General features: G+C 23.5%; 7 protein-coding genes and 1 non-coding gene across 8 annotated transcripts; 5 read left to right on the top strand and 3 right to left on the bottom strand.

Annotated features, from left to right (window-relative positions):
• Positions 1 to 57: 57 nt before the first annotated feature.
• Positions 58 to 5,535, bottom strand: PCHAS_0804000 (conserved Plasmodium protein, unknown function; the record flags this gene model as incomplete). Its single annotated transcript, XM_016797796.1, has 9 exons — positions 58 to 70; positions 181 to 248; positions 391 to 486; positions 590 to 644; positions 748 to 847; positions 976 to 1,306; positions 1,451 to 3,754; positions 3,883 to 4,700; positions 4,887 to 5,535. 9 exons carry the CDS (start codon positions 5,533 to 5,535, stop codon positions 58 to 60), a joined length of 4,434 nt encoding a protein of 1,477 aa, XP_016653717.1.
• Positions 5,536 to 6,573: 1,038 nt separating this feature from the next.
• PCHAS_0804100 (conserved protein, unknown function) lies at positions 6,574 to 6,877 on the top strand (the record flags this gene model as incomplete). Its single annotated transcript, XM_016797798.1, has 2 exons — positions 6,574 to 6,638; positions 6,790 to 6,877. The coding sequence occupies 2 exons, from the start codon at positions 6,574 to 6,576 to the stop codon at positions 6,875 to 6,877; spliced, it is 153 nt and encodes a 50-aa protein (XP_016653718.1).
• Positions 6,878 to 7,603: 726 nt separating this feature from the next.
• PCHAS_0804200 (conserved Plasmodium protein, unknown function) lies at positions 7,604 to 8,215 on the top strand (the record flags this gene model as incomplete). The annotated part of the gene is made up of 2 exons (XM_016797799.1): positions 7,604 to 8,047; positions 8,174 to 8,215. The coding sequence occupies 2 exons, from the start codon at positions 7,604 to 7,606 to the stop codon at positions 8,213 to 8,215; spliced, it is 486 nt and encodes a 161-aa protein (XP_016653719.1).
• Positions 8,216 to 9,176: 961 nt separating this feature from the next.
• On the bottom strand, positions 9,177 to 9,455 carry PCHAS_0804300 (60S ribosomal protein L37, putative; the record flags this gene model as incomplete). Its single annotated transcript, XM_016797800.1, has 1 exon — positions 9,177 to 9,455. The coding sequence occupies one exon, from the start codon at positions 9,453 to 9,455 to the stop codon at positions 9,177 to 9,179; it is 279 nt and encodes a 92-aa protein (XP_016653720.1).
• A 2,249-nt stretch (positions 9,456 to 11,704) lies between these two features.
• PCHAS_0804400 (conserved Plasmodium protein, unknown function) lies at positions 11,705 to 16,291 on the bottom strand (the record flags this gene model as incomplete). The annotated part of the gene is made up of 1 exon (XM_736598.2): positions 11,705 to 16,291. One exon carries the CDS (start codon positions 16,289 to 16,291, stop codon positions 11,705 to 11,707), a length of 4,587 nt encoding a protein of 1,528 aa, XP_741691.2.
• A 3,761-nt stretch (positions 16,292 to 20,052) lies between these two features.
• PCHAS_0804500 (conserved Plasmodium protein, unknown function) lies at positions 20,053 to 21,834 on the top strand (the record flags this gene model as incomplete). Its single annotated transcript, XM_736128.2, has 1 exon — positions 20,053 to 21,834. One exon carries the CDS (start codon positions 20,053 to 20,055, stop codon positions 21,832 to 21,834), a length of 1,782 nt encoding a protein of 593 aa, XP_741221.2.
• A 774-nt stretch (positions 21,835 to 22,608) lies between these two features.
• PCHAS_0804600 (DNA mismatch repair protein MSH2, putative) lies at positions 22,609 to 25,170 on the top strand (the record flags this gene model as incomplete). The annotated part of the gene is made up of 1 exon (XM_016797801.1): positions 22,609 to 25,170. One exon carries the CDS (start codon positions 22,609 to 22,611, stop codon positions 25,168 to 25,170), a length of 2,562 nt encoding a protein of 853 aa, XP_016653721.1.
• A 571-nt stretch (positions 25,171 to 25,741) lies between these two features.
• On the top strand, positions 25,742 to 25,814 carry PCHAS_0804621. Its single transcript has one exon. It is a non-coding gene; the product is annotated as a tRNA-Thr (tRNA).
• Positions 25,815 to 26,237: the final 423 nt, after the last annotated feature.

Below are 26,237 nucleotides of genomic sequence, written 5' to 3' on the forward strand. Positions count from 1 at the left end.
TTAAATCACAAAATGTTCAAACTCTTCACGAAATATCCAATTGAGTCGTGTAAAAGGCTATAGTAGGGCTCTAAAAAGGGGAAAAGCAGAAAAATTAATGTCACAAAATCGTGGTCTATATTCCTATTCACATATATAAATATATATTATTTAAATGTGAATAATCATATGTATACTTACTTATTGAGAATATCCATGTATAAGTGCTTTTTCTCGTCATCAATGTTTTGATAGGAAAATATATTAATCTAAGCGCGAAAAAATGTAGTATAAACATGTATATATATTACGTATACATTTGTTATCCTTAGTATAAACACTAGGTTGTGCATAAAACCTTATCATATATACATAAGTGTGTCGAAAAAATTATATAATATATATGCATACCATTTTTTTCCTTTGTTCGATATCTATATCGGATAAAGCAAAGGTGCTATCTACCATCTGGAGTTTAATGAAGTTGTACAATTTCTCTACACACAACTGCATAATTGAAAAAAGAGGAAAAATGAATGCGGGTTTTGAAATTAAGCATATATTATGCACACAAGTGGTTTTCCGTATTTTTCGTATTTTATAAAATTACGTCATATTTAAAATTTTCCATAAAGCTAATTGCCTTTTTGATAATGGATTTTTTCCTATTAAAAAACGAAAGCAAAAAAATATAGTGCGCATAACTTCATTTTTTAAATAACCAAACATAAGTTTATATATGAATAATTCATCCATTCATGGTCTTACAAAATGCTTAGAACGTGTGTGAAATGAGAATTCTCTTTAGGGCCTTTTATTAGCATCTTAATTTTGCTCAAAAAGTTGTTAAAATGCATCATATATTCACCTAAAAACAAAAAGAATATATGTGTAAACAATGTGCCAAAGATGTTCACTTTTTCTCATAATTGCATGAATTGTTCATGTAAAAAAACCTGAAAAATATCACCAAATTATATGCATATAAAAACCTACTTTGAGAAGAGATAAAGGTAGTCGATTTCTTCTTATCCAAATAATCATCAATACATGATATCAAAAATTCATAAATAATTTCTTCATTTTGATGATAAAAATCAAAAATATTTTTGTTAAGTTTTAAATTATTATTTATAAAATTTAACAGATCATATAACTTTTGTAATTTTTCTTGATAATTCTCGTTTGAGTTTAAATGGCTTTGCACCTTTTGTCTTAAATAATCGAATATTATTTCCACTTGCTTTCCTTTATCCATGTTGAATAAAAAGTTGAAAAATACATCCATATTATTCATTGAGTGAAGCTCCTGGTTTTCTATATATTTCTGTGAAGGTCAAAAAAAGGAGTTGATAAAGATATGCATAATATATATATATGTGTGTATAGAATGATTACGAAATTTGGCAACTTTCATGAGTATCGAAAGAAGGCGTTGATTTTATTTTTCTCGGATTGCACACGAACTTACCTTGTATATTTTTGCTGCAATGTCCGATATAATTGTATTGTTGACATTCAAAATTTTTGCTAATTTAAATATATTTTCTTTGTAGGTCAATTTATTTTCATTATTTATAATATCGATTACATACAAAACATAGCGCTCAATTAGTTTTTGGAGAAGGTTATGATTCGTTTCAATTAGTGCAAATTTAAGAAGATATCCATCCCCATTCTTTTTGATAAGATCATAGTTGTTATATATAGTCAATATTTCATTGATATTATTAAAAAAATCCAAATCAGTTTTATATATATAGAAATTTTCCTTAATGGATAAAAATATAGAATATATATGATCATATATACACCTTAATTCTACATCTGTAGCTTTTTGTTCAGAAATATTTAGAAAATTAATAATTTTTTTTAAATACATATTTTTAATATTTGTATAATTTTTATTCAATAAATTTGTCTTAATAATATCATTTATCATTTTTTCATATTGATCAATTAAATATATATCATGTATTCCTTCTGAATTATTTATGTTTAATATAATTTCATATAAATATAAATCTTTTCGATTATTATAAAGATTATCTTTTAATAATAATAATTTATTTATGTACATCTTTTTACATATATCTTCAAATGATTCATCATCTATATATTCAAAAATATCATCTTTTTTAATTATATATTTGTTTATATTTACATTGCTATCATGTTTACTTTTTTTTGCTTTTTCTAATTTGTCTATAAAGTTCAAGTTCTTATAATTAAATAAATTTTCATTGCTTATTATTCCATAATCATTGTCTAGCTTTTTTAAACTTTCTAAATTACTTTTTACAGCTTTTTCTAAAAATTTTTTTATAATATTATCCTCAACTTCTTTGTCGGTCTCTATATTATCCAATTTGAAAACCTTTTTGAATATATTCCTTTCTGATTTATTTTGCATATATTTTAAAACAAAAATTTCATATAATCTCTTTCGTTCATCTAATGAAAGTATTTCTTCGCCTTCTTCTTCTTCTTGCATGCTTCCTTCGAAATTATCGCTACATAAAAATTCTTCATTTTGATTAGGAAAGCTCATATCACTATCGATGTCATCTTCCTTTGCGGCATCGTCACCCATATTATTTTTCTTCGTATTGTTAGTATCGTTTAAAATGGAAGGGTCATTAGTATAATCAGGTACTGGCGTTGTTTTGGTTGTCTCCGAGGGAGTTTCTTGTTTTCCGGAAGCTTGACTTTTAAATGAATTATGAGAAAATAGCTTTTCCAAGTTAAGAACCATATTTTTCGTTTTAATATATTTTCTTTTTTTCTTTAGCCTTTTATAAACATAAAATAAATTGAGAACAAGTTTTAAACACTTGTCTATATTATTTAGTTTAAAAAACATGCTAACATTTTCCTTAGTTTTAATAACAAAATCAAGAATAATATTTTTTATAATATTTTCAGTACATCCAGAACTTAATGTTATTCCATTCTTCAAAAAGAATAAATTTTCATTTTTATTTTTAAAATTTTTAAAAATTAAATTATTAAGAAATATTTTATATTCTTTATTCATATATGGGAATAAGTATTTTTCTAATTGATTGTCTACAAATTCTTTAGGAATTGATAAATATTTTCGAAAACTATGAATATCTTTTATTTTTTTGAGTAATGTTTCTAATTCTTTTTTTTCTTCTTCATCATTTTTATTGTTGTTATCTTTTCCTTTTGAACTTTTTTTTTCTTTATTATTTTCATCTTTTTTTACACTTCCCTCAACTATATAATCAACACTATCTTCTATATATTTGTACATCCGTTCATCGATACCTTCATTATCATCATATATTTCTGACTCGGTTCCTCCAATATCTTCTGTTTCTTCGTCTTCTTCATACTTTGTATTTTCGCTATAATACTTTTCAACATCACCATCGTCATCATCTGTTGATTTTTTGTCATCTTCATCCCTTTCACTGTCTCCCATCAATGGGTCCGTTGAACTTGTTTCCTTATTAATATTATCTTTTACATTATTAAAATCATCATTGCTTTTAGTATCCAATTTACTATGCTTAAAATATGGTTTATCATATTTTTTTTGTTCCAAAATATCATTTACTAGTTTATTAAAAATAGACAAATTTACTTCACTTATTATACTTTTGTCAAGGATTAAAAAATCTAATTTTTTAATATCATCAAAAATATTTGTAGACATATTTTTATTTTTGATAAGTGAGGATATGTGCTTTTCGTAGTTTTTCTTCATCTGATCGAGTATGCAATCACTGATAACCTTTTCACTTATCTGAAAAAGAAAGAAACATAAAATGAAAAATATTTATATCCCTATGCTTAATGTGACTATTTATACAATGCCATTATTCGAACATCAACAGGGGCGCACAAAATAAGTGTGCATTTCATAGTACTTACCATCAAATGATCTTTTATGGAGGTTAACAAAAAGTAGTTAGACAACTTATTATTACTCTTAAACATAGGAATATTATATTCATTATTATTCATAAGATTAACATTTTGTAGAGAAGATACACTATGTTTTAATAAAATATTTATTATATAAAATATGTAACATATTCGTGAAAGTACTTCACTATTTGTTTTATTAATATTTTCGGAACTTGCATAATACACATTATATTTATTCAAAACTAAAGATGTAATATTTTTGATATTATCTATATTATTAATAAATAATTTTTTATATAACTTAATAAAAGAACTTATATTATAAATTATTTTCTCATCCATTTCTTTTTCTACATATATTTGTTTATTTAAAAATTGTGAAAATAAATCATTTAAAGAATTAAATATGTCTTCTTTTGTACAATTATATTTATCCATAAAATCTTCGATTTTTTTTTTTGTTAAATTATTTATACCTTCATAAAAAAAATAATTTGTAAATAGCATTCCAAATAAATCATTGGATATTGAAAAATATTGATTATATTTATTCAAAAATAACGAATTAAGTAATATTGAAAATGCTCCTATTTTATATATTGATAAATTCTTTATTGAATATATTAATTTAAAATAATTTTGTAATAAAAACATATCCTCAAATTTTATCTTTCTTATTAGCCCTTTCACCAAAAATGCAAACATACCACTTAGACAAAAAAAAGACCCATACTTTAGTATATTCACATTTTTCAGATAAAATGATAAGAAATGGCAAAGCCCCGTTCTATAAAAAATATTTTCCTTTTTATCCGGATGATCTAAAAAAATTTATAAAAATTCAAACCAATGAGATAGTGTGAAACAATAAAGCAAACTCATAGCATGCACTGAAAAATTCACAAAGACTGCACCATATCTTGCCTTAATCTCAAAATTATCAAAATCGCACAAACAACCATGCATAAGAATATACACACAAATATACAACATGTGGAAGAACAAACCTGTAAAGGAGGATAGAGACCCGCCTTGACGGCTAATCAAACTATTTATGTAGTTGTAATAAGATTGAATGTTTTGATAATACTTATTATAAGGAAGGTTATTTTCATCATTTTGGCGCTTTAGATAACAAGATAAAATCCAATTAAGGATATTATAATTTTTTTTTTCTTTTTTTTCTTTTAAAATTTTCATTTCATTTAAATAATATTCTATAGTATTTTTGTTTCCTCTTTTACTATTAAAAGCTTTATAACCATATTTTGAAAAAAATTCTTCTTCATTTTTCAAAGTCGGAATATAATTGATTAATTTCATTATTTCTTTTCTCCCATCATCTTCGTCTGAATTATTTACATCCTCATTTTTTAAATATTCTTCGATGTCTTCATATGTAATATCATCTTCTTTATTACCTTTTATACGTAAAAGGGACATAACTTTTTTTGTTTTTTTAAGGTGTAATTCCTTTTGTCTATTTTGAGTTGCTTCATTTTTTGATAATTTCCCTACAAAATTATTATTTTGCCCCTTTAAATTAACCAATATATATGTTTTAACAGGATCCCTATTATAACATTTTAAAGCATAAATTGATATATTTTCGGACAGAATTAATAATAAGCCCCAAATGAAATAAGAATAACGCATTATTCAGGTTAATATAAATTGGTACATTAATTTTTTTTGAAGCAAACACTATGAAATAACTTTCATAAAAATCAATCCTCCTGTTTTCTTTTTCTTTTTTCTTTTGTCACACATTTCTTATAAAATGTTTTTTTTTAACTATCTCTTTAAATGGATGTAACGGCGACTTTGTATAAGCAACTATGTAGTAATATCGTATAAAACCTAACTTTCAAATAATTGGAAAAAAAACGAATAAGCAAAAATATACGTACAAACACTCTCGTACTATGCAATCTTCTTTCCTATGCTTAATTCAATCGATCTGAACTTAATCTTGTATTTACCCCATTGCTTTATTTTTACAAATACTATTTTCCAATTGTTATATTTGACTTTAAATGTTATATATATATTATACAATTAATCAAATTGTGTTGAATTTACCCATATTCGTGTGATACTTTTTTTTAAAACTTTCTTCTGCGTGTGTGTGTATTTTTTTCTTTTCCCTTTTTACATATATTTTATTCTTACTTTTTTCGTTCACAAAATTGTATTATTATTATTATTTTTTACCCTGAATTTTATATCATACTTTTTAAGATTTTAAAAAATGTTTTCATATTTATTTTCCTTATAATAATAAATATGCATATATACATATATATAATTGTATATACATTTTATGTTTGTATTATCTTCTGAACCATGCTTATGCGCATTTGAATTAAGAACGTATACAAATCAAAATTATTGGAAACGGAAATGTTTTATAGTTTTACAGATCCATACATTTAGGCAATAAACAAAAATTTTTAATATTAACAAAAAAATACTGAAAAATTGTATAAAAAATGCATAAAAAATAGAAGGCATAATTTAAATAGCTAAAAATGTAAAATCTAGAATTATTTTTCTATAGATAGTCTTTTTTTTTATCTACTTTAATTTATTGTAAAAAAATTTTACTCATTCATAAACGGCTGCTAATAATTCAGTATCATATTTGCTATCACGTAGATTGTTTACTTTTTAATTCCACATTCATACATAAATATGGAAAATACAAAATGTGCAAGCGAGTATAATGAATTGCTTGATTGTTTGGAAAAATATGATAGGTTTCTTTGAATATCAATAAAATATATTTACATATATCAGTGAACCATTTTTTATGAAAATGAATAACTATCTAAAATATACATAGCATAACAAATATATCCTTTACATTATTTTTCATGGTAATACTTTTTCTCCCATGTTTACACACAGGAATTGGGGGAAATGCCAAGATCAATTAAAATTGTTTCGATTTTGTTACTACCAGAAGGATGATATCATTGACACACAAAAAAAATAACTGGATTCATTGATTAAATCGAGACAGAATAAAACGACGAATTACCAAACCGAATATAATAAAATTTGTGAATTAATCAAAATCCTTTTTAACGCATATTTTTTTTTACTCTATCATTATTGTGAAATTCTACATGTACACCTGTACCCACATAACATAGAATATTTTATAAATATTCATTTGAAAATTTTAATTTATAATATTTTTTTCAAGTTATATATGATTTGTTTCTATTTTTTCCTTTTTTTATTTAGAAAAATTATAATATTTTTTTAATTAAATAAATAAGAAATAATAAAAAATATATATATTATTGTGACACTTTTTATAGTCATCTGTCAACATATTATACCATTTTTTTTATGTGTGTAATTCTAAAAAGTGTTGCAAACAAAATAGTGGTATTATTTACAACTGTTGGGAAAAATAAAATAAAAATAAATTTGTAATTTTTAAAAAAATAATATATACAAATTTTATAAGCATTTTTTTCTATATTTTTTTTTCAACAATTACATCTGGTAATTTTGTCTACATTACATTTATATTTGTTTTATTCATTTATTTATTTTTAGATTCATGTCTCTTTATGTGTAGAAACATAAATTCATTGAACTAAAATAGCCAAGAGTTTGTCTAAAGTGACATTTTTATTTGTTTATATTTTTTTGTATTTAAAAATGCGTTTTTAGACGCTAAATAATATTATTGTTAAAAAGAAAAAAAATGGATGTCGAATTAAATGAAAGTGTGCAAGTCGATGACACCCAAAAGGACATTAAAAAGAGAAAAAAAAGAAAAAAAAAAATTATAATAAATATTAAAAAAAAAGTTTCTAAAAAAAATATAACTCCAAATGAAAATGTGATCAGTGATGCTACGGAAATAGAAAATTCCGTAAATAAAGAAATTCTGGATATTAGTAAAGATAGTACAATTGATGTTAGCAGAAATAGTACAATTAATGTTAGTAGAAGTAGCACAATTAATGTTAGTAGAAGTAGTACAATCGATATTCCTCAAACTAGTATATCCAATAGTAAAACAAATAATAAAACGACCACTAAAAAAGGTAATCGTACCCCTAAGGATAATCAAATCGCCAATTTTTTTGGAAAGGAATACAACATGAAAGAGGTAAATAAAAAGAAAAAACATCACGCAATTATAGTATTACTTATTCATACTCGAAGCAGCGTTTAGGACGGAATTAACAACTTTTGTTTTTTGTAGTTTTATCATTTTTTCGTTTTTTTCAATTCATTTTATTATTTTTCCATATTCCAAATCTTACAGATAATGCGATGCCAAATATCCGACTTCCTTCTAAAACGATGAAAAAGTACAATACCACCAAAATTCTCAGTGCCAATCGCTTTCTTTCGCCCATGTTTACAAAAATAAAAAAAATCTAGCAGACAATAATAACAGATAACGTTTGTACAATAAAAAAAGCAACTTAATTTCAATTTCATGCTTCTTTCGATTTTTTATAATTCACAATATTATAAATCTGCATATGTTCGGTACCAGAACATACACATGGGCTAGCGCACTGTTCGACATCCCACATTTGAGAAATAATTGTTTTTAAAATTAAAAAAATAAGAAGAAGAAGCATGGGAATAATATATGTGCATATCTCCTGTTCATATGCCCACATATACACAATACAGATATGTATATATATCTATATGTTTATATTTATCAAGTATAACGTTTTTTGTATTATATATAAAATATTACAGTTTATTTTTATTTTAATGTTTTTTATTATGTGCCATAAATAATGCAGAACATAAATAGTATGTAAACAAAATAATGTTTCATAAAAAATGAATATACATAAAGGGAAAAAAGAAAAAAATATAACATAAATATATATGCATATATATATTTATTTTTTTTTTTATTATCAACACATAATTGCATCTTTTTTTTAGTATTTCTCTTTTTAAAAGCTTAATCTTTTTTATATATCTTATTTTTTTCATTTAAAACTGGTATAGACTATTTTCATTTTTTAAGTAGTTCTGAACGAAATCTGTATAAAGAAACACCTGTTTTTACTATGATTACCATTCATAACAAAACGTAATAATAGCATAGCCTCCATAATATTCACATGGATATACATGTATAATATTTTGTGGTCATACTATTTTTTTGGGATAATTATGAGAAATGTTAGCTTCCATTCTGTTCTCATTTTGCCTAAATTGCAAGTCCCCAAAAACTAAGTCACAAGCAAATATTATATATTTTGCTAATCTTTTGATGGGATATATCTATATAGCATTTATCTTTGTTTGGGTTTAGGGGTACTTCCTTCAGCAAATTTATTTTTTAGTTTTCTTCTCAAAGTTTTAATATATCTACATCGTCCAGTACCAATTGTATTTCTTCTTTTTGCTTTTACTGACCAGTTAAATCTTCTTTTCTTAGCATCTGGATATCCACATGAAGCACATTTTTTTTTTTGTAAATGATAACTTCTTTTTCCACATCTTAAGCAAAGGAAATGACTTTTTCCATTCCTCTTACCAAATGATCCTGTACCTTTTCCAGCTTTACCCATTTTATTATTTTAAATATTTAAATTATATAAATAAATTAATATGTTTTAGTAAATTTATATATCTTTTTTTTTAAATAATATAAATATATATTATTTTATTTTTATATATACTTAATTAATTTTTTTTTATTCCTTAATATTACATTTCCAATTATGTAATTTTGCAATTTGTAAGTATTTTTTATTTTATTAAATTGTATATTTATATTTTATATTTTTTGAACAATTTCCAGCAAACTTTTATTAATTATATTCATATATTTATGAAGTACATATTTTTTATAGTATGCATTATTATATGCAATATATTATATATACATATAGATTATAAGCTCATTAACCTTATACAAAATATATTTTACATTAATATGCATAATAAATTATTACCATATATTATATATTGTAAATATCTATATATGGTGCTTTCCATTTATTTTCATTATTTTCAATATATACATAATTTTATTTATTTTTTTTTATCGGAAACCAGTTGGTTTAACCTCTTCCTACAAGTTTTTATATATATTATGGGTTATTAAATATATTGCATAACACAATATTATTGCATATGTATTAGTAAAAAAATGCTATATATAGGCATGAATTATTTAGAAATTTTTGGATTTGCCCCTATCTTTATTGCAAAAAAGCCGGCGAAAAAAATACCTTATTTTGGATATGCGTATTAAAAAAATACCCTATTATAATATTTCAATTTTAGTACAATATAAAAATAAATAAACCTTACGAAATTTTAATTTTTTATTTTTAATAAATATTATCCCTGCTTCCTATTTGTATGTGTTATCGTATTGTAGTCATACAAACAGTATCCAATAAATGGATAATAATATAAGTACTTTTGGAGGGCTTACGGGTCGTCATTATAGGGGTATTGTATATACATAATAACGATTATATATATATATATATATATTATATGAATACTATGCATTATTTTATATGATTATTCTTAATTAAAAACCACTCCCCATACTATATAAAAATAAATGTAAGCAATAGTTGCACATATAAATATATAATTAAAATCAACAAGTAAATAAATAGCAATAAAAAATAAATAAAATAATTTCAAAAATTAACAAAAGTTTTAACACTTTAAATATTAAATAAAATTAATTTTTTAATTTCCTAATTTTAATACCTTAAAAGGTAAACAATGGAAAAAATGTATTTTTTCATCCCCTTTTATCCCTTTAATATTGGGAACATCGAAATTACAACAATCATCATATAGGAAAATATAAGGAAAATAAATTCGAACAAAATTATCGATAATACTTTTATATGAAATAGAAAATACATGTAACAATTTTTTATTTATCTTCTTGAGGGCATATTTGTATCATTAACCTCGTAACTTTTTACTAAGTTATAACAAAAATGCCTAATAAAGCTTAAACTAAGCATTTCATTTTTTTGTAATAGTTCTTAAAACGATTGTCTCTCTAATAGTTAAACTATTTTCAAGTTTTTTGAAAAGAAAAAATGCCATTTTAGCAAAATTGGGGTCTACGCTTTGTTACTATTTAAGTATATGCCACCAAATTTCGTGTTAAAAAAATTAAAAAATTTTAACACAATCTTGTGAATTTTATCCATACTATACTGATATAACTATGCAAATAGCGCCTTAAAATTTTCAACTTGTTCCTATATATGTAAAAAAGTTATCATAGAAAAAATAAAATACAAGATATATTTATATCTATTTAGTTGTAGGCAGCATAACTTTGTTGGTTGTGATGTAAAATGTAATATTTAATCATTCGCATTTGTATGTTAGCAAAAGTAAAATAAGTATATATATGTGGGCTTACTTCGAATATAAGCCATGTACCCCTATTTTTATTTTTCCATATTAAAAATGGTATTCCATATCATGTATTTATTTCATATTTTTAATAAGTGTATTATTAATTAGTTTATGCAAATAATTTTGAAAACATGTAAAAAAAAAAAAAAATTCAAAAAGATTAAAAAAAATATAAATACCAATACTACGATAAAATATGGTATAAACAATGCACACACTCTCACACAGACACACAACAACAACAAAAAAAAAATTAATTATAATAAATATAGTGAAATAAAATAAAAATAATTCAAAGTATATGATATATGCATATTATCACACAAAAGATGAAGCACTGCAACAATTATTTTCATTTATTTATCTCTATATATATATACTACTATTAGCAAGTATAAGTTGCTTATCCCGTTTAGAAAACGTTTAACTTCCAACAAAATTGATCGTCCCCTTTTCTAAAAAGAGAAACATTTTCTTTCATTAATTTGTCAATGCATTCAGGAGGTGCATCTTTGTTTGTTAATTTTTTGCATGAATCCATTATATCAGCATATGAGTATTTTTTTAAAAATTGTGGATTCCCATAAGCATTATTATGATTGATGCTAACGCCTGGAACTCCATTGTTTGATCCAATAACTTGATTAGCTGAATTATTATTGTTAGTTGTGTTAGTACTATTATCTTCATTTTTGTTTTTATTTTTCTCCGCTTTTTTTTCATCATGGTTAACTGCATTTTTATCTTTGAATGAAAAATATTTACTATTGAAAAATTTTCGACTAGCATTATTTCTAGCATTATATTTTGTCTGTTCTTTTGAGTCTGTACCTAATGAGTTGGCATTATTGTTATCTTTATTTTTCCATTCCTTTTTATTATTTTTTCTGTCTTCATCATGCTCATCTTCATTAATACCATTTTGCTCACCATCTATTTGGTTATTATTTTTATCATTATCTTTCTTTAATGGTTTTTTTTTTTTTTCATGACCAATTTTTACTGAATCATTTGAATCTTCATTTTCACCAATGTCCGTTTTTTTTTTAATTTCATTTTTTTTTTTTTTTTTTTTTTCTAATTCTTCATCTCCTTCTCCGTTTCCACCATTCGATGCATTTTTTTCTACACCTTTATTATTATTGCTGCTAATAGCATTACTATTTTTTTTGTTAAAATATCCTTTCCCTTTTTTTCTTTCAAATGTTTTACCATCATTTTTTGAGCCCCCATTTTCATATTTCATACCATGTTGTGATTCTTTTTTATTTTTATTGGATTTAAAATTTTTCCCATAATCATTTACTTTCATCATGCTTTTATTGTCATTTCCGTTGTTATTATTACTATTATTATTACCACTACTATTGTTGTTGTTATTTCCGCTATTATTATTAGTTCCAGTATTTCCACTATTGCCACTATTTCCATTATTGCCATTTCCGTTATTACTATTATTGTTATTATTATTGTTGCCATTCATGTTGTTATTGCAATTACTACTACTTCTACTTCTGTTTCTATTATTTTTTGAATTATTTTTTGCATTATTGTTTCGATTATTTTTTCTTCCACTATTATTACCATCATTTGGATTATCTTTTGTGTTTTTAGCTCCTCTTCCTGTATTATTATTTTTATCATTATCACCATAAAACTTTCTCGAATCTTCATTATATTTTTCATTTTTCTTATTATTATTTCCACTATCCATATGAGCATTAGGATAATTTGCATTATTTACACCCCCTGGCATCATATTATTATTATACATATTATTATAATAGTTTTCACCATCTACCCCATTATAATTTCCTGGCATTCTCATCATGTTATTATTAGCAGCATCCATTCCTCTTATATATTTCATACCTTTATGATTATTATGCATATGCTTGTTTCCTTTCATATCATTTCCTTGACCATACATATCGTTATACATATTATATGCGTTATATGGATCACATATATTCATATTTGGAAATAAGTTATGAGATGAATTATTCACGTTATAATTGTAATAATTAAAATATGCATCGAAATGAGGGTTTGGATTATTTCCTCCATGATGTCCATACATATTATTATCATAACCATTTAATCCGTTAGGTATATAATATAAATTATTGTAATTATAAAAATGTTTTGGAGGCCCGATTGGCATTGCAGGTGGATTCGAAGAATTTGGAAGCCCTCCAATAAGGGTTTGAGAATTTGTTCCGATTATTGAAGTACCCTGGTTAACACTACTACCGGCAACAGTAGTAGTACTACTACTATCAACATTATTATTTGCATTTCCAGTGGTACTATTATTTTCTTGAGGATTATTATTAGCTGCATTTGATGCTTTAAAAATATTATTTTCAATAATATTTTGAATTTTTTGGGTTGTTTTAATTCTTACATTTAATTTTTTGTCATTTACTGATTTGGTTTTTAAATATTGTGCTAAGGCTTCTGTTTTTTTTTCATTTCTTAAAGTAATAAATATAGTATTATTAACATCGTTTCGAATGTTTAATACATCATTAGGTTGAATATTAGGGGTACTTAAAACTATACTTTTTATTACATTAATATAATGCGAATTTATATCTCTTATTATTATTACATTTCTTTTATTGTTCAAATTTAATAAAAAGTTTTTATTATCTTCTTCAAATGATAATTTTTCTGTATTTTTTTCTTCGTCATTTTTTTTTGTCATTTTATTTTTTTCTTCATCAGCCCCATCGATTGAGTCCTCTAATTTCTCATCCTTTTCGCCATTTTCTTGTGCCTTATCGTTAGCATCATTCTCGTTATTTTGCTCGCCATTTTGCTCTCCATCTTTATTTTCATTTACAAAATCCTCACGTTTTGTACCATCAACATCGTCGGAAGTTCCTGCTTTTGGTGCTTCGCTTTCCTTTGTCAATTTATCAGTAGTGCCCGAAGCTTCGGCTTTTTCAACTTCCCCTGAGGCTGCATTATTTTCGGATTTATTTTTCGAAGCATCATCACCATCCTCTGTATATTGTGGTGTTACAACATCTTCTGAAGTGCCATTTTTTATAATATTATCTGAATCCTCGATTACATCTATGCCATCATTATTGCCAGATTCGGAAATACCCTTTTTAGTTTCGTCATCCATGGTATCATCTCTTTTACCAACATTAATACACTTCAAATCGTTCAAAACATTAGCTAGTATTGCCATATTATTATTGCTATTATTATCACTAGCAGTAGGATTTGTATTGCCGTTATTTGCAGGAGTAGCTGGAGCTGCCCCTCCTCCTATGGTAACTAAAGGGGCTATATATGGGTGCTTAGCAATTACGTCAATATTTAATTTGATATTATTATACATATAATATAACAAATAATCGTCAGACATAATATTTTCTCTTTTAAAAATTTCAATAACTCTATTTTTCATTTCGTTATAAATATTCGATGTATTTAAATTCTTGTAATTCTTTTTTTTATTTTTATCATATAAAAATTTTTTATTTTTTCGGTTTTTCATATTATCATGATACATAGAATGAAAATTGTTATAATTATTATTATGGTTGGGGTTATTGAAATACATATTATTTAGATTGTAATAATAATAATTCATAGGTAAGTAATTATATATATCCCCCATCAATTTATTATAATTAAATCGAGCATCTATAGCGTTTGTTTCGTTACCATTGCTATTATTATTTCTATTGTTATTGTTAGGGTTATTATTAGCATTATATCCATCTGGCCCTGTTCCGCCGAATTTTGCAGAATAATAATTTTGGGCTAAATCCATATTTTTACCCTCATTTTCATCAAAGAAACAGTTATAAGCATAATTATATAAATAACCATTTCCTATATAATTGTTATTATTTCCGCTATTATTAATGCTTCCATTTATAACACCATTATTAGCAGGATTAAGCATATTGGTATTATTATAAACAAACATGTTGTTTACTTGATTTGCTCCATTTTCATTATGAGGATAATCAATGTAAGGCATAGGGTTATTATTATTTACTGCATTGTTAATTTTATAATTTTTGTTTCCTTTAACATTGTAATTTTTATTATTATTGTTATTATTATTTGGATTATTATTTGCGGAATTATTATTATAATCATATTTGTAACTATTTTTGTTTGGAAAATTATTCACATTTCCATTTGTATTGCTATTTTCATGCTTATTATAGCCTTTCTTTTTATTAAAATCTTTCATAGGTGCATTATTATTGGCGCCGGCATCGTTATATTCACTATTTTTATCCTTAGTATTACTATTTGTATTGGTCGCATTGTTATTATTTTTATAATTATATGAATTATTTTTATTATTTCCATCATAGTTATTATTAGCTCTCCAATCATTATTGTTATTTCCACTATAATTATTATAGTGGCCATATTCATTTTTCTCGTTTTTTGCATGTTTATTTTCTTTGGATCCTTTACCATGAGGGTTTGAATTTTTATTGTTATTATTTTTTATGTTCATGGTATTATTATCATTATCCTTTTCAAAATAATTTTCAGTATTCATTTCTTCTTTTCCTTTACCCTTTCCGCTATTATTTTCTCCATTTTCGGTATTTGCATTTGCCTTATTTTTTTTCTTTTTTCTTTTTTCGTCTTTATTATCTTTTTGATTTCCATCATATATTTCGTCATTTATATCTTCTTTATTTTCTTCATTTTTTAATTTATCAGTATTGTTGCTGTTAGTTAAATTATCTCCATTGTTGTTGTGGTTAGTACTATTTTTATTATCCTTTTTATTATCATTTTTTTTTATAACATTTTTATCTTTAGTATTATTATCATTCCCCTTTTTAATTGTATTTTTGTCTTCATTACCCCATGAACTTTCTTTTATTTTCCAATTGCTATTTTTATTTGGAGTGCTACCCTTTCCAACCTTTCTTGTACCGCTGCTACTCTCCTTATTCTCTTTGTTATCATTGTTGTCCTTACTATCTTTGTTTGTACTCATTTTTTATATTATAAACGTTAACTTAAAAAAATAAATAATAATAATAGTGGTAACAATAAAAAATTTTTTTTTAACTAAAGACGAATACAAATTAATGCACTTAATTGTAAAAATAAATATACGTATATAGCATATACGTATTATACTATATATGTATGCACATATATGTAATATTGGAAAATAATATATACATTTATAAATGGTTTATTACATACATATCCCTAATAATATATATATGGCATATATGCATATGCTTGTGAGCCTACACACATATATATGCATATATTCACGAAAACGTATATATATATAACACTATGTGCTTGCTTACGATCATTTAATATGATAATTAATCATATTAAATTATGTTTATAAGAGTACTGTGATATATAAATATATGTATTTAATTTTTTTAACGGTTAATAAAGAATTATGCAATAATTACATTTAACTGCTTTTGATTGTACCCCTATATATAGTTATATATATAGATATTAATATATATATATTTTATTTAATTATTATATAAATATTATATTATTTTTATTTTTTTTTTTTATTATTTTATTATTATTTTTTTATTATTATATATATTTTGTGGAAGTACTTAAAATATTTAAATTTAATATATTTGGAGGTCTATAGAAATAATTACCTCTCTCTAAGCATATACTTTCATATATAAATATATGTTACTTTTATATTTCTAAACATTCAGTAAATCAGTCTATATGAAATTTAAATAAACCATAAGTATGTAAATAAATTATATGCTATATATACATATGAATAATGCATATTGATTATTCGAACATTCAACTGTTCATTTGTTGGCTTGATTGCCCACTTTTATTCTTTATTATTGTATAAGCATATATCTTAAATAAATATAAAATAAAATGGAAAGTATAAAATGTAAAATAAAATATAAATAATATATAAATAATATATAAAATAATATATAATAAAATACAAAATAATATATATAATAAAATATAATAGAGAACAATGTTATTTATTACAAAAATAATACAAAAGAAAAAATATTCATCCCTTTCCCTAGTAACAATTCATCATGTGATATAATTATATATATATATATAACATAATATGTATGTACTAATTTTATATTTTTAGTTCAATACATAAATGTGAAAAAAATAGCATTCATATCTTCCCGTTTTCGTAACATATACTATATATTAATACGTATACGATTTTTTACGAACACGAAATATAGCTTATAACACAACATTATTTATTTTTTTTTAAGTAATGCATTTTATATATATAACCTTGCATATATTTTTAAAAATATTAACACTCATTTATGAATACTATACACTTATATAACATACATATTATTATATACAAAAAATAAAATACCCGTGAATATATATATCCATATAATAAAATTAAATTAATTTATTACAGTAATATATAGGTAAACAAATCTATAAAAATTATGTCATTTTTTTTATAAAATGCAGGCTTATACATTTGTTTGGATAACAAATAAGGATTTAAAAATATGCACATATATATATATTTATGCATTTATAGTATGTAATCAAATGTATAAAAGGGAAGAAATTATTATATAAATTAAAAAAGATATATAATGTAATTAATAACCCTTCAGTACTATTATATAATACATTTATGCATATTTAAATGAATACATAATACCCATATACAGTAAAATAAATAATCTTATATACTATTTACACTAGTTTATTTTATTTCCTATACAAGCATGCTTTGTGTACTATATAAATACTTATAAGTAATATATCTCTATATTACATATATATATATAGAGCTGTTATTTCATTTTTAGTACAATAATTATAATGCAGTCGCATATAATTTATTAATTCATAAAAACCATAAAATAATTATTTTTTACCAAAATTACTCGAAAAATAATAACTAAAAAAACAAAAAAAGAAGGACGAATAACTTAAGTTTATAAATACTTAACGAAATGATATTTTTGTGTATTTGTGTTGATATATAGCATATCTACCTCTTATTTTATACTATTATTGATAACAAACAATTTACAAATTTCCAGTTTATGCTTGCTGTTTTCTCGTTTGTTTAAATGAACTATACAATTGTAAAACATATGAAACATACGAAAATACATTAAACAAAAAAATGACAGGGTGTGATAAACTAGCTTGATATTTAAACATATAAAAATATATATAACTCTCGGAAAATTGCTTAAAATTATTTCACAAATAAACAATTTTAGCATTTAAACATATCTATGCATGTTTATTATTATTATTACGTAAATGTGTTCATATTATATCTATATTTACAAATATAATTTTAATTGCAACCCTTAAAAGGACAGCAGTACTTCATAAAATTTGCATGAAAAGATATGAATACGAAAAATAGATGATATAAATATATACAACTATCCATTTAATTCAATTGCTTACTTCTTTTTTCTTTTCTCTTTTACTATAAAATAATTTAATTCTTATATTTTTCTTCATTCTTTGAATAATGGAGCATGTAAAGAGGTAATATAAAACCGTGGGCGTAGAAATATAAAAATTTACAGTGACTATTGTGCTAGCTATTCGTACAAGTACACATATAGTTACATATTTATTATATATGCTAATGCATGAGAAAAATGCTAACCTTTTCGTATGCATTTAATAAATTAAAGATGAAAATAAATTAACGAAAGCAACATATTTTAAATAGTAGTTAATAATAAAAAGACATTGATATCACTATTTTATATTATACTGAGAAATAAAAAAACGTATTTAGTAATAAATGATGGTAGATGCAATTCTTTGAAATATTTATATACATGTATTTTTTTTATTACTGATATGTACATATATATAGAGAACTTTTTCTATTGTGTTTTTTTCGTCTTTAAGAATAAAATAATAAAGGCTTATAAAAAGAAAGAAAAGGTTAATCGATATAATAATATACACATTCTTTTTTAATAATTTATTTTCTCTAATAAAATATAATCCTATTAGATAATTCAACAAATTGATAAATACTTCCATTAAAAAAAGATGAAAAATCATGCACATGCATATTATACATATATGCTTGGCATGAATTTTCCTAAAAAATATAAATTCCCTATTATAGTTGTGGTGCCCTATGAAATTAAATTTTCATGTAATATCATCTATTCACCGGTGAATATTTTTCTATATTTTTATATAAATTTCATGTGTCATTATAAAGAAATAAATTAATTTATAAATTTATATCTATGTGATCAGAACAATATATGGAAAAAAAATTCTGAATGTTGTAAATTAAGGAATTAATCAAGCATGACTGCATATTATGCCTACATATTTTGGGGGAGAAATTATATTTAGCTAATTTAGCTAGCTATTTGTATATCTACAACATAATTATACTTTTTTTAACTTTTTTGTGTAATAAATGGTTGAATATAAAAATTGGAGAATTAAAACGGGCATACTAATGTAGGCTAATCATCACCAATTTCAGCACATTGTATAAATACATAACTACGCGTAAAAAAATTATGTATAAGCAAAGCAAATAAGCTAGAAATCCGAAAATAGGTAAAGCAAAAAAAAGCTCATAGGCCATCACATATATGCATAGTATGAATAAACGAAACATGCGTTCATATCTTATTGATGTACCAACTAAATGCACACACAGTATTTTTTTGATTGCAAAAATGAGGAGAAAAAAAATAGTAAGGTGATAAAATAATTTATATAACAATGGGAATGAATTCAGTAATGGCAAAAGAAAATGTTCTGATGACACAAAAAATAATAGAAAAAATTAGTAAAATAAAAAAGGAAAACGTCTTTTATAATTGTATTCCTTACTATGATTTTATTTACAATAAATATAGAACTTACTTATCAATCGAATCTTGTTTTAAACTATTTTACTTACAAAACAAATATTTATTTATTCACAAAAATTTAATATATTATATATGCAACAAAGCTAATAATACTTCAATATATAGTATATTCAAAATAAAAAATGAATTTATAATAGATCATATATATAACTGTAATATCTATAAATACAAATACAACTTTCAGACAGGCTATTATAATTTTGTTCATAACATTTTATTGATTTCATCTATTCGATTATGTAGACCAATTCATTTAGACTCGGATTATAATGTAGTGAATAATAAAAAAAAAAGAGAAGAGAATAAAAATATAAAGCTATATAATTTTCACAAATTTTATAATCCAATTAACTATACCATTTTATTTAACCACAATAATAATAGTAAGGACAGTCATAGTGAAAAATTGCACAAAATAAAATACCTAATAAAGCTGTATAAATGTTTTAGTACTAATAGTATACGGCCATTCAATTTTTTAAATAAATATTTTTATTCTCTTTTTTCCCCAACGCATTTAAACACCTCTGCAAAAGGTTTGTATATGCACAATACAATAATTCAAAGGAATACCAACTTATCTTCTACCAATGAAATAAAGCTAGAAAGCATTCAAAAACATAGTGAAAACAAACATGACTATAATAACAAGTCTAATATGAATGATCACACTAATGATGCTATAGATAGGGAATACAATATGTGCGATCCAATTTTAAATATACAAAATATTAGTAAGATTTTGTTTTATTTATCAAAATGTGATGCATATTATTATTACGATATATTTTTTAATCAATATTATTATAACATATTTATTTATCTGCTTTCATTGCAAAAAGAAAAATGTAGTACCACCTACATTCCAGATATAAATAAGAATAACATAATTTCAAAAAAAGATGAAGAAAAAATATATGACAACCTTATCATGAGTTTTATAATTTTTTTGTCTTCTTCTTATCTTATTAAAAATATTAAAAGAAAAATATCCTCTATAGCTAAAATGATATATATATCTTCGATGTTGCTAAAATTGGTATGTAATTATGACTATTACAAATATTTTAAATCGACAAAAAATATTACAGAAAGCAGTTATGAGAAAAACATAATAAATATGAACAGTAATAATTGTGATGAGAATAATTTTATATTAATAAATTTCGATAACTTGAACTATTTATTCAATCCGTCTTATTTTAAAAAAATTTTACTTTTAACTTACGTCATAAATAATGTTATTCCCGATTTTGTCAAAAATGTAAAATATAGTGAAACAAGAATACAAGGAAATTTATTACAATATCTATCCAAACAAATAGGTGGAAAAAATATAGATAAAAACATGAATATGTTTATTACAAATTTGTTAATAAAAAACAATTTTAATATGCTTGATTGTATTCCACTCCATATTTTAAAACTAATTTATCATCAACTTTTTATATATCCAAAGCATAATCAAAATCATAAAATTCTTAACAATAAAAAATCTTTGTTGGAAAAGCAAATCCTTTTTATTGTTCAAGATATTTTGAAAAACCATACAAACAATTATATGTGTCTTCATGATACAACAAATTTTCATACATTCTTTTCAATAGATGCCCTCATAGTAAATAAGTAGCCCAAAAAAGACTGATTTCCGTCATGCATTATCCTTTTTTCATTTCATATTGTCACCACAATATATACGCACACAGAATGCACACATGATGAAACAACGTCTCATTTGTTATATGTATATATCCTATCCCCTTGCATTTACATTATGAAACTATAATTTTTTTTTGTACCTTCTAAACTTTCATACGTAAACAACGTATTAATTAGTAAACAATTTACATATTTGTAAAAAAATTTTATGAATAAAAACTTTTTTATAAGCTAGTCACGGTTTGTGACATTTTAAATAAATAGTATTGAATTAATAGAGTAAAAAATTTCATAATTTCACCTAAATATACATTCGCGGGCACATTAACATTATACGTAATAATAAAATTTGCACATAATACACATGCATTATATATATACTTAAAGGCTACTTTATTTCTTCGTCTCAAAAATAAAGTAAAATTTGCTGTTTAATAAATGGCTTTTCTTTCCTTACTTTGGATATTCAAATATTAGTTTGATTTTTTTCAGTTTTCCCATAAAAGTAAAAACAGTGTATCATTTATTTTTCTTGAAATTAGATAGTGTATTTAAATTTTACAAATTTTTATATTTTTCGTCTATAATATAGCCATGCCTATCCACATTAGACACTAAGGGAAAATTAAAAATAATCATATCAAGTTTGCTCGAATCAGGACATGCCTATATACTTTATATATGCATATGTAGATAACCGATTGACAAAAATAGTATATATGAAAAGGTGAGTATTCGTGGGACGATGGAGGATGAAACTAAATTATTGGTTAGTTTAATATCGGAACTTAGGAATAGCATTAGATATGTAGGAATATGCATTTATAGTAGCACAACGAACGAATTTTCGCTATCTGAATATATAGAAAATGATCATTTTACTACTCTAGAATCAATATTAATCCAAACAAACCCTGATTCATTAATATATTTACCATGTAATAATATATTAGATAATAAAAGAATAAAATTAATTTGTAATTTATGTGAAATAAAATTATGTGAATTAAATAAAGACATTTTCCAAACTATGTCTATTGAAACAGATTTGGAAAAATTAATAAAAGTAAATGACGATGTAAAAAATTATGTATCTTTTTTAAATTTAACACTAGGATGCAAAGCATTATCTAGTATTATAAAATATTTAAATTTATTAAATGAAGATAGTGCAATAAATAAATGTACACTAAAATGGTATAATATTAGTAAATATGTAAAATTAGATAAAGCAGCTATTTGCTCATTAAATATAAATACGTATATATCAAAAGAACAGAAAAATAATGCAGGAGGGTCTCACCAAATACTTTCGCAAAAACATGGTGGAAATACTATGACTTTGTATAAATTTTTAAATAAGTGTAAAACAAAAATTGGGGAGAGGAAATTATTAAAATGGATAATGCATCCAATAAGGGATGAAAAAAAAATAAATCAAAGATTAGATATGGTTGAAATTATGAATGATGATCAAGCTTTGCGATCTATGATTCAAGCAGATTATCTTAGAAAAATTTGTGATTTAGATTTGATCATTAAAAAATTAAAAATTGCCAACAATATTGTAAAAAATAGTAATATGTCTGATAATTACGGAGCTATACATAATAGGTCATATGGAAATTCTAATAATAAATGCACCATTGAAGATTTGGTAAAATTGTATGACACTGTTGTAGCATCAAAAAATATATATTATGCATTAAATGAATATAAAAATAATACACACAAAAAAAATAACAAAAAAACTTTGGAAGAACATTTTATAATCCCATTAGAATCTATAATCATTAGCTTAACTTCATTCCTAAAATTAATAGAATTAACTGTAGACTTCGATCAAGTAATAAAAAATCAATTTTTAATTTCGCCAAATTTTGATGACAATTTAATGGCCCTATCGAAAGAGAAAGAAGAAATATATAAACAGATATTACATCATAGAGCAGAAGTCGAAGAAGACATTAATTATCTAAAACGAGGAGATAGTAAATCGAAAAATAACAAAAATTATAGTTCTAATAATAGTGGGATGAAAGAAGATGTCAAATTAATAGATTGTAACACTAATGTATTTTTATTCAGATCTGTTAAAAAAGATATAGTATTTATACAACAAAGAAAAAAAACATACAATCAGGTTCGAGTAAATAAAAATGAAATATTATTCAATACAAATAAGTTAAGAGAATTATGTAAACAATATCAATATGTATTACATAGTTATAATATATCACAAGAACAGTTAGCTAATAAAGCTATTGAAGTAGCTAGTTCCTATTGGGAACCATTTAATAAATTATCAAAAATTATTTCTCAAATAGATATATTTTGTTCTTTTGCTTATGTAATATCACAATGCTTATCTACATACGTTCGACCAATTGTTGAACAAAATGGAAAGATACTTGAAATAAGAAATTCAAGGCATCCCTTAGTTGAAGCAAATTATTTACAAACAAAAAATTTTATACCAAATGATATATATATGGATAAGGAAAATAATAGATTAAATATTATCACTGGCCCAAATATGGGAGGAAAAAGTACATATATAAGACAAATAGCTATAATATCCTTAATGGCACATATTGGATGTTTTGTTCCAAGCACATATGCAAAAATACCGATCTTTTCTCAAATTATGTGTAGAATAGGTTCATCAGATATTCAATTAAAAGGAATATCTACATTTTTTTCCGAAATGATTGAAGTATCAGCAATTATAAAAAATGCTGATAGCGATACATTAGTTATTATTGATGAATTAGGAAGAGGAACATCAACCTATGAAGGATTTGGTATTAGTTGGTCGGTTGCTAATTATTTATTAAATAACATAAAATGCTTGTGCTTGTTTGCAACTCATTTTCATGAAATATCAAATTTAGAGGACGAGTATGCAGCTGTCTCAAATAATCATGTGTCCGCAAAAATTGATGAAGTAAAAAAAAAAATATCATTTCTTTACGAAATTAAAAAGGGATTTGCAGATAAAAGTTATGGGGTACACGTAGCACAAATAGCGAAACTACCCCAGAAAGTTATTGACAAATCATTTGAAAAGTCAAAAGAATTAGAATCTATTGAAAATAAACATTATTTTAAAAACAAACTTAAAAGTAACAATGATAATAATTCAATCGAATATGACCAAGCCAAAACTGAAATGCATAACAAATGCGAAGCAAGCTTAAAGGAAATATTCAAGGCAAACAATGAACAAGAATTTATTTCACTTTTTAAAAAAAACAAACACTTATTAGTTGAATTACTTGGAAATGATAATTTTAGTTCCTTGTGAAGATAAAAATGTAAAAATATTTTTATTCCAATTTGAAAAATAATACACAAATAAGCAGATAGCACAATCTAGTGTGAATATGCCTTTTTTTTTGTCATCATAATTGATAAATGATAATATTTGAATAAAAAAGACTCGCAATGAAGATTTTCATGGCTTTGCCCGTAAAATAAAAAACAGCATTCATTTTTAATATGCCCATATATAAGTACTTCATATTCTTTTTTACACTCTTTAAATATGGAACAATATTATAATAAGAATATAATTAACATATCACAATATAAAACAGGAAAAAATTATTTTTAAATTATCAAATGAGTCTTTCACAAATTAAAGCCTTTCTTTCTTTTTTCCTGCTTAGCTAGGTATGCACTTTTAGATTTTTAAAAAATTAAATATTTTTAAATTTCATTGAAGCATAATAAATTTTTATTAATATATACATTCTGAATAAATTATTGTGCACAATTATTTATTATTAATTTTTAATAATTATATTTACAAAAAACAATAATATTGTTACTTAAAAAATATTAAATTTGGATATACAAAGCTAAAAATTACGTATGCCTGCATAGCTTAGTTGGTAGAGCATCCGCCTAGTAAGCGGAAGGTCATCGGTTCGACTCCGGTTGTAGGCTCTCTAGGCATTTTTATTAGAGTTATTATATATATTATATATATCATACAAAAATAATAGTTATATTTAATGTAGCATAAAAAAAATATGTTAAGTATGGCTAGCTATAATAAAAGGGTTATAAGATGAGCTTAAAATATGGCCATTAAGGTAAACACAGAGAATTTATAAAATTATAATAATGGTAAAATTATTTTTATGGTATTTTTTTTATATACCAAATTTTATTTGATTCAATTATATAACTTTAAGGGATGGATACCTCCTCAAAAGTCATATATATAAGCAATTAGCTTTCCCTACTATAAAGTTTTATATTAAAATAATATATATAATAACCTTTCTACAGCATCATAATAAATTATAATTTTATTAAAAATCACATAGAAATTTATTATGTTGTAGAAGGGATATTATATATATT

This window comes from Plasmodium chabaudi (genome assembly GCF_900002335.3).
Source record: "Plasmodium chabaudi chabaudi strain AS genome assembly, chromosome: 8".
NCBI classification, from domain to species: domain Eukaryota; phylum Apicomplexa; class Aconoidasida; order Haemosporida; family Plasmodiidae; genus Plasmodium; species Plasmodium chabaudi.